At 41.3% G+C, this 13211-nt stretch overlaps 2 protein-coding genes across 4 annotated transcripts in view; both read right to left on the minus strand.

Annotated features, from left to right (window-relative positions):
• Window positions 1-362: 362 nt before the first annotated feature.
• Window positions 363-5684, minus strand: LOC147146169 (voltage-dependent calcium channel gamma-3 subunit-like). Of its 2 annotated transcripts, XM_086032867.1 has the most exons (4): window positions 5268-5684; window positions 3649-3732; window positions 2153-2293; window positions 363-1101 (listed from the first exon to the last, which is right to left on the minus strand). In XM_086032867.1, exons 1-4 carry the CDS (start codon window positions 5476-5478, stop codon window positions 563-565), a joined length of 975 nt encoding a protein of 324 aa, XP_085888993.1. In that variant the 5' UTR covers window positions 5479-5684; the 3' UTR covers window positions 363-562. The 2 variants fall into 2 exon arrangements, with proteins under 2 accessions (XP_085888993.1, XP_085888995.1); XM_086032869.1 differs by lacking the exon at window positions 3649-3732.
• Window positions 5685-11463: 5779 nt separating this feature from the next.
• LOC147146170 (protein kinase C beta type-like) overlaps window positions 11464-13211 on the minus strand; it is a 31570-nt gene continuing 29822 nt past the window's right edge. For both annotated transcript variants that reach the window (XM_086032852.1, XM_086032854.1), the window contains exon 17: window positions 11464-11616. In XM_086032852.1, coding sequence (XP_085888978.1) covers window positions 11464-11616 — 153 coding nt within the window. The remainder of the gene's footprint in view (window positions 11617-13211) is intronic.

Below are 13211 nucleotides of genomic sequence, written 5' to 3' on the forward strand. Positions count from 1 at the left end.
ATTACGGCCTACTACACTAATGCAGACCCATCGCCACAACTCAGTCTCACAGCGGAAGTCAACCCCAAAATTTTCTTTCCAATAATACGTTCTGTGCGCCTCCACTAGTCTAAACATGGCATTCTTATAAATATTGCATTTGTGGAATAAGAGTTAATCCACCCGTTTTTAGCCATCTCACAGGGCGGCCATTTTGTCACTTCTGTCGACTGAACATGACATCACAGTGTCTCAGGGCTCAGGTAACGACCAATCACGGCTGACCTGTTTTTTGAAGATGAGCCGTGATTGGTCGTTACCTGAGCAGTTGGGATGTCATTTTTCAGTCGACAGAAATGACAAAATGGCCGCCCCCTGAGATGGCTAAAAACAGGTGGCTTTTGCTGAATAACTCATATTCAAAAAACACAATATTAATCGGAATGCTGTGTTTCAACTAGTGGGCCTGCATGGAACATATTCTTAAGGAAAATATGGTTGGGTTGACTTCCGCTTTAAAGACATTAAAGTTCCTTTCCTCTTTCCTCTATAAAGATGACATGCTCCTATATTGTCTTTCTTATTAGACCGGAGTGGTTTTCCTATTAGCTGCACAGTTTCCAAGCAGCAAGTCGTCGGCATCCTGAGGCACAGCCGTTAGACCGTCCAACATCACGCCCGCGTCCTCCAGCGCGTAAAGCATGAACTCCGAGGCGACCGGAGGGGGCAACCCCGGCAAGGCGGCCACCTTGGCCCCTGATGACGACGGCTCCCGCACCAGGGATGCTCGCAGGGAGTCGGGGGCCGAGTCGGCGGTACCGCTGTGGTTGCTCCTGCTGCTGTGCCTGCGCGGGCGATTGTTGTAGTAGCGGTTGCGGTAGTTGGACGAGCCGCGCGAGACGGGCGGTTTGACCAGGGAGGGTCGGCCGTTTGTGCGGAGCTGCCGGTGCTTCTCGATGAACACGTGCACCGCCAGCACGCCCACCATCTCGGCCAGGACGAAAGACAGCGCCCCGAAGTAGAAAGACCAGCCGTATGAGTAGCTCTTCTTGTTGTCGCTCTGGCTGGGGTCTCCGGAGTTAGCCGATATGTACACGATGATGCCAATGATGTTGCTCAAACCTGAAGAGTGACAAAGATTTTGATAGAAACCAGGGTAAACAGTCCCCCCGCTTATTTCGCGGTTCGGTTAGAGCGGCTTCAGTCTTTCGCCCCTGAAAAAAGGCGAATGACGGATTATGGAAGGGTACCCACTCTGCGGACGGATGACGAATAACGGACGCTCAATTTTTAGTAAAATGCCCAGCTCTGATCGGCATCATCTTCAACACCATAACTACCTGCGAGGGCTCGGACTTGCACCCAAAATCTGCGTTTGCTATTCCCTTTCATGTTAATGAGCAAATACCGAATTACCCCGAATCGCTTACTTATTGTACTTTTCCCCCCAAATTGCTTCATAGTCCAACAAATCCAATTTTATTTAAATGGTCAATTCTAAATGAAGTGCAGTTATACAGCGTTTAATCTGCACCATAAAGTGTCCAAAGTGCTTTGCAAAGCTTCATTCATTCAAGCAACCGGAAGTTGCGTGCGGTACGTTGACACAGCAGCGCCATCCAACAAAAATATTTTCCTTTTTAGTTTAACTTTACTTCAACTCCCACAATTCCTCATCCACCCTGGCCCAACGATAGTGTTTCTCTTGCTTTGTTCCAGTAAATCCATCTGTAGTTTGTCGTACCAGCTAGTTAGCACCAAGCTAACCTGCCATCTACACACACAAACAATTCTGTGTCTCCAAATCGAAGGCAGTGCGCTTTTCACTTGACGTATGTGGCACCCCCACATAAACTTTGTCACACGCGCTGAGATGTGAGTGTGACGTGGACATCGGTGGAGTGTGGCCATTCAACATTCTTCTTTGACGGGACAATGTTATGACTCATTCTGACTCAAATGAGAAAATCATGACTTTGCGTCCATTTTCAACGGCCAATTCTCTATTCGCTTTGAGTCACCACCCATTTGCACGAAGAAAAAAAAAACACCTAAAAAAACCATCAATCTCTACTTTGCAGAAATTCACCTATTGCCTGGTGTCTTGCTACTTATCACCCGCAAAAAAGTGAGGGAACACTGTACCCCGCTTTAGTGTCCGCGTGCCGCCCACCTGCGGAGACGAAGAGAATGCCCGCCGTCAGGATGACGTTGTAGCGTGACTTGTAGAACTCGCTGGCCGCCACGCACACGCCTCCGAGGAACAGCAAGCCCACACTGAGGATAGGGAAGAGGCTGGATGCTCGCACCGCCCCTGGAAGGAAGAATTATATTTACTACAAGTGCCGAAGCCACACAATCCTCAACAGCTGCCTCTTTTTTGCACGGCGATCCTGCGAAACAGCTGCATTAGATCTCTAACAGAAGATCCGACATTTACTAACACAAGCGTCGGGTGTGACGTTTAAAATATTCGTAAGTAGTGAGAGTAAGTCTCATCTTAATCTTCCAGTTTTAAACACGTCATAAAGTACTGTGGCTAAAATCACGTCGTTAACTGCTCATTCAATCTTGCCCAGTCACAACATGTATTTTCCAATTACCTCTTTGCACTCAGTACGTTAAAGCGGAAGTCAACCCAAACATATTTTTTTCAAGAATATGTTCCCAGCAGGCCCACTAGTTGAAAGATGGCATTCTGATTCATTTTGTGTTTGTGGAACATAAGTTGAGCAGCAAAATGCACTCGTTTTTAGCCATCTCCGGGGGCGGCCATTTTGGCTTCTGTCGACTGAAAATGAAATCACAACTGCTCACAACGACCAATCACGGCTGACCTGTTTTCTGAATCTGAGCACACTTGTTCCACAAACGCAATATTTATCAGAATGCCCTGTTTCAACTAGTGGGCTTGCATAGAACATATTCTTGAAAAAAAAAAAAAAAGTTTGCATTCACTTCCACTTTAAGTTAGCGGTAGTAACCAATTTACGATTCACATTTTGTTCCCATACCAGTCTTGCTCTTGTCTATACTTTGTCTCATCAATTAAAAGTAACTGTCATGAATGTTTGCCGTCAATGTTATACATTAATGGCCACATTATGCCGCCATCCCTGTGTGACCTATATCTTTGCTGATGTAACAATGAAAATTTCCCCACTGTGGGATCAATAAAGGCATTCTTAACTTATCTTAAGCTTGGTTAAAGTTTGACCGCAGCTATCGGTTAGCTAAACGTAGCTAACCAGCTGTTTTGGGTTTTAGAGATGGATGAAGTCAAGTCAGAGGTCGTAGTGGTTGTGTTTCTTATCTTGGATTTGCAAACCTTACATGTTACAATTCTCGCTTTCCCAATTTTAACAATTGTAATAATCTTCAAAGCTCTATGCGTATTAGCTTCATGAGGTGGTCTCGGCACATATCGGTGGGTTGCCAGGTTTGTGGGCACGCATTACACAAAAAATAACTTTCTTTCTCCGTTCTGTCTCCCTCTGATGGTCATTTTTTTTAAAAATGTCTCTTGGATGGATTGTAACTGTTAAATGGATTTCATTGCTCCGTACACGTGCAATGACAATAGATTCGATTCCATTCCATTTCCAATAAACATTTGAGTGACTTTTGAAACACCCTGCATATTATGATGTTAGCACAGCCGCTACCCACGTAGCAAATACTCTGCGGCGTCCTGCTCGTAGTCCGCATCCTCTGCAAAGTGATCGATGTCTTTGCAAACGCCTCGGAATGTTCCTGCAGAGAAGCAGACGCAAACGTTTTTGATATATATATATATTTTTTTTTTATAGTAATCCGTTATTTTTCAGCATGCCACACGTTACAACTGATTCACAGCCTCGATCTCGCTTTGACCCAGTCCACTTTGTATGCTCTCTCCTTCTAATAGTGACTTGCATAATGCTTAATGGGATGTGCATCATCTGATGGACTTTGTATTGATCTCCCTGCTTTGGCTTCAGTCCTGCTCCGAAACGGTGGCTTCGAATTATTTTTATTTTTTTATTGCTTTAGAGAGGGTTTTGTGTGAAATGTGAACAAATGTATCAAATGCTTCAACAGCGCTCTTGGAAGACATAGAAACATTCGTTGTTGTTTTGTCACGCGCACGCTCGAAATTCTAACTTCGCTTGCTGCTCGCTGTGCCTTTTGACCCCCACGCATGCGTCACATGGGGATATATTGACGAATATGTCCCTATGCCCAACGCCAATTGACTGGTATTGATGACGTGGGTCCATCACCACGGTTACCAAAACAAAACTCATTGGATGGCTGCCACTTGTGACAAAAGGTCATGTAGAAAAGCACCAGTGAGGCAGAAAAAAAAAACATAACCGGGTATACTTTTCTGTTTTAAAAGGACATTGTCAAATTGGGACTCCGATCTATGTGCATTGTGACACTCTGTTGGAGTCAAACTGAAGCTTGGCCATTGCAAAACGAGAGGTTGAGGGCAGGGTGTTTAATGGGGGAAATTAGGTCCTGTGAGCATTAAACTCAGTATAATAATGTCATTTACTGTATTGATTGTACAAGACAACATTCAACCCTTCTCATTGACATCTTAAAAACTGCCACAATAATAACTTTGCTACTTTTAAAATCAAGTAATCAGTAAAGTAATAAAGTTACTTTAGCGGCTTACGTTGAGTGCAGGATCAGAGATTTAACATAACAGACTATCAAGTAAGCAGTTTTTACTTGGCAAATGTCAGGGATCCGTACAACAACAACAACAAAAAAAGTTTTACAACCCCCCAAAATAATTCTGAAAACTTTGGAGGATGGTGGTGTGGAATAGTAATCCGAAAATTCCTAAAAGACAATTATCTGGTCTGGCACCTGGGGGTCCAGGCATATTTCGGGGGGGGGGTGGGGGTGGGGGGGGGGGGGGCAGTGCCCCTGCGGCCCTCCCCCCCAGCTCTGCCAGTGTTCAAAACGTGCCCTCATTGTAAAGAGGCACTAAAATATATAATAGTAAGCAAAATAGGATAATAATATGTATATATTTTAAAAAAGAAGTAAAAAATACCCATACAAAGTAAAAAGTCATTATAAAAATACACACAAAAATGAATAGAATATTCCTACTAAGTTAAATAAATTACAAATAATTAAATAAGGACCATAAGATGATAGCAATAATAATGATAAACACCCAATAATGCAATAACATTTTAATAATAATAATAATAATAATAATAATACATTAAAAAAATGAATGCTATATAACTAATTAAATTAGATAGACTTTTTTTTTTCCTTACCTTCAGTGCAGCAAGTCCTCCACAGGCCCGAGTGGGTGAGCACCTCCTCGTTCTTGCGGACCGTCTCGTTGTCGCCCAGGTTCTTGGAGCGGCACATCCCGCGCGAGTACAGCCAATAGTCGGTCCCCACGGCGATGGTCATGAGGCTGAAGGCGCAGAAGGCCCCCGCCGTGGTCATCAGCATCATCACGCCCCGGTTACACAGCCTCATGCCGCCCAAAAACACCGCGACCTTTTATCTCTTCTTGGAATCACTGTCAATCAACTTTTCTGCGCAACTTTTGCAAGTAAACATTGTGCTTCTTTTCATTCCAACCTTCAGGGGTCCTTTGAATGGAAAGGGCCAAAAACATGTACTCGATGGAATTTTTGGAGAACAGCAGATGAGATGGAAAGTAAGTATGGCAACCTCTCAATATGTGCACATTGTCTACTATGATGGAGATGCTGCTTGATACTCATTGCAGAATGCACACCGCCCCCGCCCGATTTGTGTGTGTGTGTGTGTGTGTGTGTGTGTTGCTGTGTTTGTCCAATCAGAATCCAGCCTTTCTGTGTTGCCAAGTCAATTTCATCTGCCCAGGGCCATCACAATCAGTAGTATAACAGAATTGGGACTGTTTCTTTAACCAATCGGATTTCAATTTTGTCCTCACAGGGCTTTGGTTGGAGCAAAATTTGACTAGCGTAACACATCTGTACACTCGAAAAAATGGCTGATGGAATGAACACTCTTAAAACAGTTGGGTTGAGGGAAAAAAAAATATATATAAAAATGGACCAATCCACTACTTGGGTGAATTTGGCCCAACTTTCTGGGTTGTTCTGTACGAAATAACCCGTATTTTGGGGATAGTTTTAAACAAAACAACTCATTTTTCGGAGGTGTTTTGTGCAGATAAAGAAAGTTGGGTGAAATTGACCCAAGTAGTGGATCGGTCAATTCATGACCCAAATTGGGTGTTTACTCCACCGTTTTGAGAGTGAACACAACAAAATTTAGGGTATTTTTTCACATATTTGTTATGTCGCTCCAACTCAAACTTAGCATTTCTGTGTAATGTGCACTCTTTAAACTGCTGGGTCAAAAGATCCACCAAAATGGGTGAAATAGCTAACCCAGCATTGGGTTCAAAGGGAACTGAGCCATTGCTGGGTGATTTCCATATACCCAAGCCATGTTGGGTCATGATTTTGCAACTTCCTCCCAAGGGGTCAGCACAGCAAGTCCACAGCCACACAGCTCACCCATTTTCCGTGGAGGATTTGAACCCAGATCCCTATGTCCAAAAGCGGCAGTCAGGTATCCAGCGGCCACCAACATTTTCAAAGAGTGTTACATTTACTTCCCCTTCAGTACACAAAACTGGTGACCAACATCAGCTCTACAGCCCGCCCAAATCCAATTTTCAACCCAATCTGCTGGGTCAAAACGATTAAGCCAAAAACAAACCCAATCTTCTTAAAACCCACAGCTAACCAGCGAGTGGGTTAGGAAAACAACAAAGCATTTTTTTTTTGTGTGTGTTATAATTAATTTGGTCAAACTCATCTAAAATCTCATCGCAAACTCATCTATCAAATAAAAACAAATTCAGACATTTTAACCCATGAGCCTCAAATTGTGAGGTGGATGTGCAAACCAGTTAGCTACCCTGCCACCAGTTAGCAAAAAAAGAAAGCAAGGAGTGGGAGAATTTCTCCCATATAAACTGGTTATTTTGTCATTTTAATTCTCACTGACATCAACTTTTATACCTTTCCGTCACTCTTCCAGTCTCTGTGGGAGTGAGGACAAGCACAACAGGAAAAGGCCGGATGGGATGGTCGAGACACAAGAATCGGAGGCAGAGAACTATCCATACTTTAATGTTGATGCCTCACGCGCAGGTAATGACGGTGCATGCAACATGAGAGTAGCAATTGTTACACAGGTCCATTTATATAAAAGTCATCCAACTCTTCCTCTTCTTATGCTTGCCTTTTGCATAGTAGACATCTACGTTCCCCTTTTTTTTTTTCTTCCACTGCTCAAAACGGTCACTGATGGAAGCGTGGGTTCTCCGAAACGACTTTAAAAATTAATTAGAGCTGCAAGCAGTGACGAACAGGCCCTCGCACCTCTAAATCCTCTAAACCATCAAACGTTGACTCCACCTACATGAAATAAAAAGCATCAATTTTGCATCACCCATCCGCCTGGATTACATTATTTCCGATTGGCTCACATTTGGGCGAATTGGTTAAAGTTTGTCGGACTGCAAGCCCTGTAAATGAAAATCATTTTCACCAGGATAGATACACTTGTAAACATGAGTGAGCTTTCAGGTATTTTGAGGCCTCAAAAAGTTGATCCATTCACTCAAGAATCCTAAACACAATTCCAAGTGGGCCGTCTATAGACTTATATCGTATGGATGTATATCTGTGCCAAGATTGAATTCCTTAGAATTGTAATTTTTTTGAGATGTTCAATTCTTTTACACAAAATTTTTTGATCATAAAAACAGATCAATTTTAAAAATTGGGCCCGACCAATTTAATCGGCCAGATGATAAGCTCTGACGTTAGGTGTTAGTTCTTTTAAAATCGGTAGATTTGGCAGATTTTAGCCAATTGCTTTTGTTTTTTACACATTAACTCAATACAACATAAAACAAAGATAATGGCATTAAAACATCCCCCCCACACACATAAAAAAAAATAATAATTCCTCTCTGTTGTAAAGTTAAACTCATACTAGTTAAAGTAATTTATTTCACTATATGTTTTTAAATTAATCTGCCGATTAATGAGTTATTGGAATTTTACCACGCCAAGTATCAGAATCAACATCGTATTAAAAAAAAAAAATAAAATCCACATCGGTCGGGCCCTAGCAAAAAATTCTGTTAGAATTTCACTCAGAAATTCAAAAGCACCAATCGGAGCGCTAATAAAAAATAAATAAATACTGAAAAGCAGGTAGTGCTAGGTGGTGTTAGGAAACCAGTCAAAATGGTTGAGGAGATGTTTTGCGAGAACAACCTCTAACTGGAGTCCAATCCTATTTACACATACACTGAAGCACATACAGAATAATAACAAGTACAGCTACTTTTATATGTTCATTGCACACAATCTCATAAGCTCCTCGTCACTGACTCTATTCGGCTGTGACCAAGATGTTTAAAAAAAATAAATAAATAAATAAAAAGGCAACAAATACAGTATGGCATGCATAGGAGGAGCTGCACCACAAAGACAGTATAGCACTATAGGCGAGTGAGCGCATACACAGCGCCAGAAAGGGGACAAGAGATGGTGTTAATGAAATAACCTTTTTTGGGAAGAGTTGCTTTTGCATTTGTGAGCCCTTTTCACATGAAATCGAGCCGCCTGCGCTCTCAGCAGAAGGCCACTTTTCCTTGCGGGGAAAATACCCGCAAACCTTGGTTGGGCCAATTACGCGTGATAAAATCGAGAACTCGGTTGAGCAAATTCTTATTTGTTCGTCTTGTGTTTGGCTTTTTTTAGGTAACATTTATTCCAAAAGGAGCAGCCTCAACAAGTGTTGTTAAGAGTGTGGAAAGTTCACCGGAAGTTACATCAAACAGCGTCCCAATACTTTTGAGCACAGACCAAAGTTCAGGGTAAGTACAATACTGTATTGGTTTAATAGCTTGAGGTGCAACGACTAACTGATGAATCAACAAGTCATCGATCATCACATTAATAGCTAATTATTTTGATATCAATTAAGGTACCTCGTTTTATTTAAAATTGTCCAAATCCTCAGACTTTAAGCTTCAACGGTAAATATACAGATTTATGTGGTCGTTGATCAAATCAGACTGATTATCTGTGTTTTTTCAAAGTAAGCCATTTGCAAACATCTGCTTTTATTTTGGAAAACAATGACCAACGTTTTCGCCTGTTTTCTGACACGCAACAGACACGATCAGTAGCTGAATCCTAATTAATAAATAATTTGTGTAGTTGGTGCATTTTCTGCACTTGTCGATTTCAACTGTGTTTTTTTTAAATAAAGGGGTGGAAATGAAAATGTGTTTTTAAAATCGGATTGATCAATTACAAAATAATCATAAAAAACTTAAAGTGGAAAGAGGAAGGTACAATTAGACTACTTCCGAGCGGTAATTGTAAGCATAGTACACAGAAGAATCACTGCCTAAGTACAGTTCACCTGTATTCAATTTGTCAGTCCAATATATTTGCATTTAATAACCATTTGCTTTGAATAATTTATTTAGGTACATCATCATCATTTATTTAATGTGCATCTTAATTTAATTAAGTACAATTTTTTGTATTCAAGCACGAGTGTTATTCTTCAAACTGCACAGTGGCTTGGAATAATAATAAATATATATAAATATACAAAAAAAAACGGGTCTGGTTGATGAACATTTGGGCCTACTACGCTACTGTACTTTAATGTTGCCACTGCTTTGGAGGATTACTTAAACATCCGAATATTTACAGCATTTGTTGTGCTTGTATTTTCCTTATTTTCAATGGGAAATGAGCTTGGAAATGGGTGCGTGTAGCCAATCTAAAGTGATTCCAATGCAAGTCAAGCTCATCGTGCCTCGGCGTAAGAGCGCAGGCTGTCTAATAGTCTCATAGCGAAAAAGGGCTCATTCGGAAGACAAGACATGCTAGTTCAGGACGAAATCCGGACCACCCCGTCCCCGTCCCACCCGCTACTACACCCTGCACAGACACGTGCATGCTTGCATATGAGTGTGTGCGTGTGTTTGTGAGCGCAAATAACATACATGACATATTGATCATGGAATGTTCATGACCCAACTTTGACAAGAATGAAATAAACAACAAACATGCCTGTGGATCAATAGACACACTGCGACATTGTTCGTTGCTGCCCTCTGCATTGACAAGCTGACACTGAGCTCCTGGAAGCACACTTTCACAATTATTCTTTTTTTTTTTTTTGTACCCCCGCCAAGCACAAAAGTGACAGGTTTTGTTTTGTTTGCTGTTTGTCGGTTTTCAGGATGACGCAAACTATATATAACCGATTTCCACAAAACTTTGTATAGAGGCGGCCAGAAGGAGGACGTCATACTTTTCGGTGAGAATCTGGTTAGGGTTATGCATAATGTAATTTCCAATTTTGAGCCATTAGAACGACACAGTCCCACACACTAAAAACAGTTGAGTCAAAAATAACCCAATTATTGGTCAGAAAGGGACCAATCACCACTTGGACATATTTGACCAAGTTTTTGGTTTATTCATCGAACCCAAAAAGTGTGGGTTATTCATTCGACCCAACTTTTGGGGTTAAATGAGTAACCCCAAAAGTTGGGTCAAATGAATACCACACAAAACTGACAAACAAAATGAAATTTAAAAAATCATTATTCATTTGGTTGAAAGGATAACCCACAAAACTGAAACAACTCAAAAATAAAGATTTTTTGTACGAAACAACAAGAAAAAAATTGTTACTTTGTGGGTTATTCATTTGACCCAAATTTGGGTTACTCATTTAACTCAAAAAGCTTTCACCAATAACCCAAATAAACAAACAAAAAATGTGTTTTATATGAAGCAACTAAAAAAAACTTGGGTTGTTTTGTGGGTTATTCATTTGACTCGACTTTTTGGGTTATTCGTTTGAACCGAAACAACAACAAATAAAGTTGTTTTGTACGAAACAACAACCCTCCTTTTTTTTTTTAAACCAAGCAGACCTAAACCCCATTGAGCATCTGTGGGGCATCCTCACATGGAGGGTACACACTCAAAAAAGCTGGGAGAAAAATAACCCAAATTGGGTCAAAAAGGGACTGACCCAACTTTTTGGCTGATTCATTTTGTGGGCTGTTTTGTAAAGGGCCATTATTTGTGTAAATGCGTATTGTGTTTTTGATTTCGTCAGGAAGAGGAAGCAGCGTGACAACTAATAAACTTACGTTAACAGTTGTGCCTTGGCGGAGGTCTGAACTCTATTAAGTGACTCGTTCGTTTGTTTTGCTACCGTGTTCGAGAAGATTAGTCCCGCCGGAAGCAGCCCTCACTTGTGCAGTCTCACGTCGTGCGTTTGCGGGTGCGTAGTCCAGTTTTCGAGACGATGGAACGTGACAAGATAATGCAAAGACACTGCAGGTCTGTTCAGGTTTTGGTGTTGTTGTTTTAAATCCCCCCCCCCCCCCCCCCCCCCCCCTCACACTTGTATAACAAACTCGGGGTTGGTGTAGGAGAAGCCTTGAAATTCGTTCTGGTCCAGATTCATGATGAAGAGTTTGTCCGTCGGCGTCAGCTCCACGGCCATCTTGGTGAACTCCTTGTCGAAGTTGCCCACGTCGCGGCGGGATTTCTGACACACAGAGAAACAATTAAAAAAAAATTAAATGAAGGATTTCGGGCAGGGTTTAAAAAGGGCGTAACAAGACAGAACAGGAAGCAGAAAGAAGTTCCATTAAAGCACAGTAATGAGTGGTAAGAAAGGGAAGTCCACTTTAGAAGCACAAAGACATTTTGATTCATTGTTCGCTCTAGGGGTGGGACGCAGTAAATGTCACCTTTTACTCTTCGAGTTCTACCGTAGTTCAGTAACAACACATATAAAGTTCTACGGATTAAGGTCAATGAATTGTCCGTTGAATGAGAATGGGAAGACTTTGGGCATGTAACCTTTTATGAACACTGACAAAAACCCAAATTCGCAATCATTCGGCTCTCAGTGAGATACAGCCTTAAGGACCGTCACAGCTCATCTGTTCTCTGGGGTTGGTCATGTGACATTTGCAAGATGAGCACTCAGGATTTGTGATGTCATTTTCAGTCGACAGCAAGTGGCAAAATGGCCGCCCCCTGGGGGGATTTTGCTGCTTAATTCAAAATCTACAAACGCAATATCAGAATGCCATGCTTAGAATAGTGGGAGCACATAAAACAAAATATTGTAAAGAACATTTTTGATGTGACTTCTCCATTAAAAAAAAAACACAAAAATAGTGTTTTTTTGTTTTTTTTTTAGGGGAGGCTGGCATGGATTAAAGACACTTCCCATTCATTTTGATAGGGAAAGTTGATTTCACAAAATGAAAAAAATGTAAAGTTACTGCTGTATTTTTGTTTTTTGTAATACCAACTGTGATAGTTGCCCTTTCATTTAGGGTTTTAGAATGGCTCCATTATTTTTTTTAGAGCATCTCTGTACTTAGAGATCAAGTCTTTATTTTATTTGAGGAGTGGTTGTGGAGTTTGGGGCCACAATGTGACAAAAACAGAAGCGCACACAATGCAAACAAACCCGTAAACATGACAAAAAAAAAAAAACGGAAACGAGCTGCTGACTTAACAGCACAGACCCGAGACAAACACCTGTGCGGCAGAGAGAAACATTTTGTAACAGACGAGGATCCATAAAACAGATTCCACGACAGGACAGGAGGTGAAGTTGTGAGCGGAGCACATGAAAGAATAATGTTGACGTTGCCTACCTCCTTTTGTCTCATCTCTTGGCGGCTGGCTGAACTGGGGAAGGAAAACTGCTTCTCATACTCACCATTTGGTTGTGCAATATTTACGACGCTGGCTGTTCTTAGGATAGAACAGTGAGTGTGACGTTTCGGGGATATGAAATGCGCGCAAGGAACTACCGTGTACGTTGCGGTATGAACGTGGTCACAAAGGCATAAAAGGCAAGATCAGTTAATTGGTCTTAATCTTTTATTGTTTTTGTTCTATTTATTGTATTGTTTGTAAAGTGGTTTGTTACAGCTCTAGTTGTTAGGAAATGCGCTATATAAATAAAATTGTATTGTATTTAATTCTTAGCCTTGTGGCAAATCTGCACAAGTCATTTTGAACTTACTGTCACAATATATTCAAAAAAGTGACAAGTGTGCTAAAAATTGTGTTTTTTCTTTTTGCCTATGTAGATTCTCAGTCATGGTAATCTGCAAA

The sequence above is a fragment of the Filicampus tigris genome, chromosome 6, assembly GCF_054856515.1.
Source record: "Filicampus tigris isolate MCC_2025a chromosome 6, RoL_Ftig_1.0, whole genome shotgun sequence".
NCBI classification, from domain to species: Eukaryota; Metazoa; Chordata; class Actinopteri; order Syngnathiformes; family Syngnathidae; genus Filicampus; species Filicampus tigris.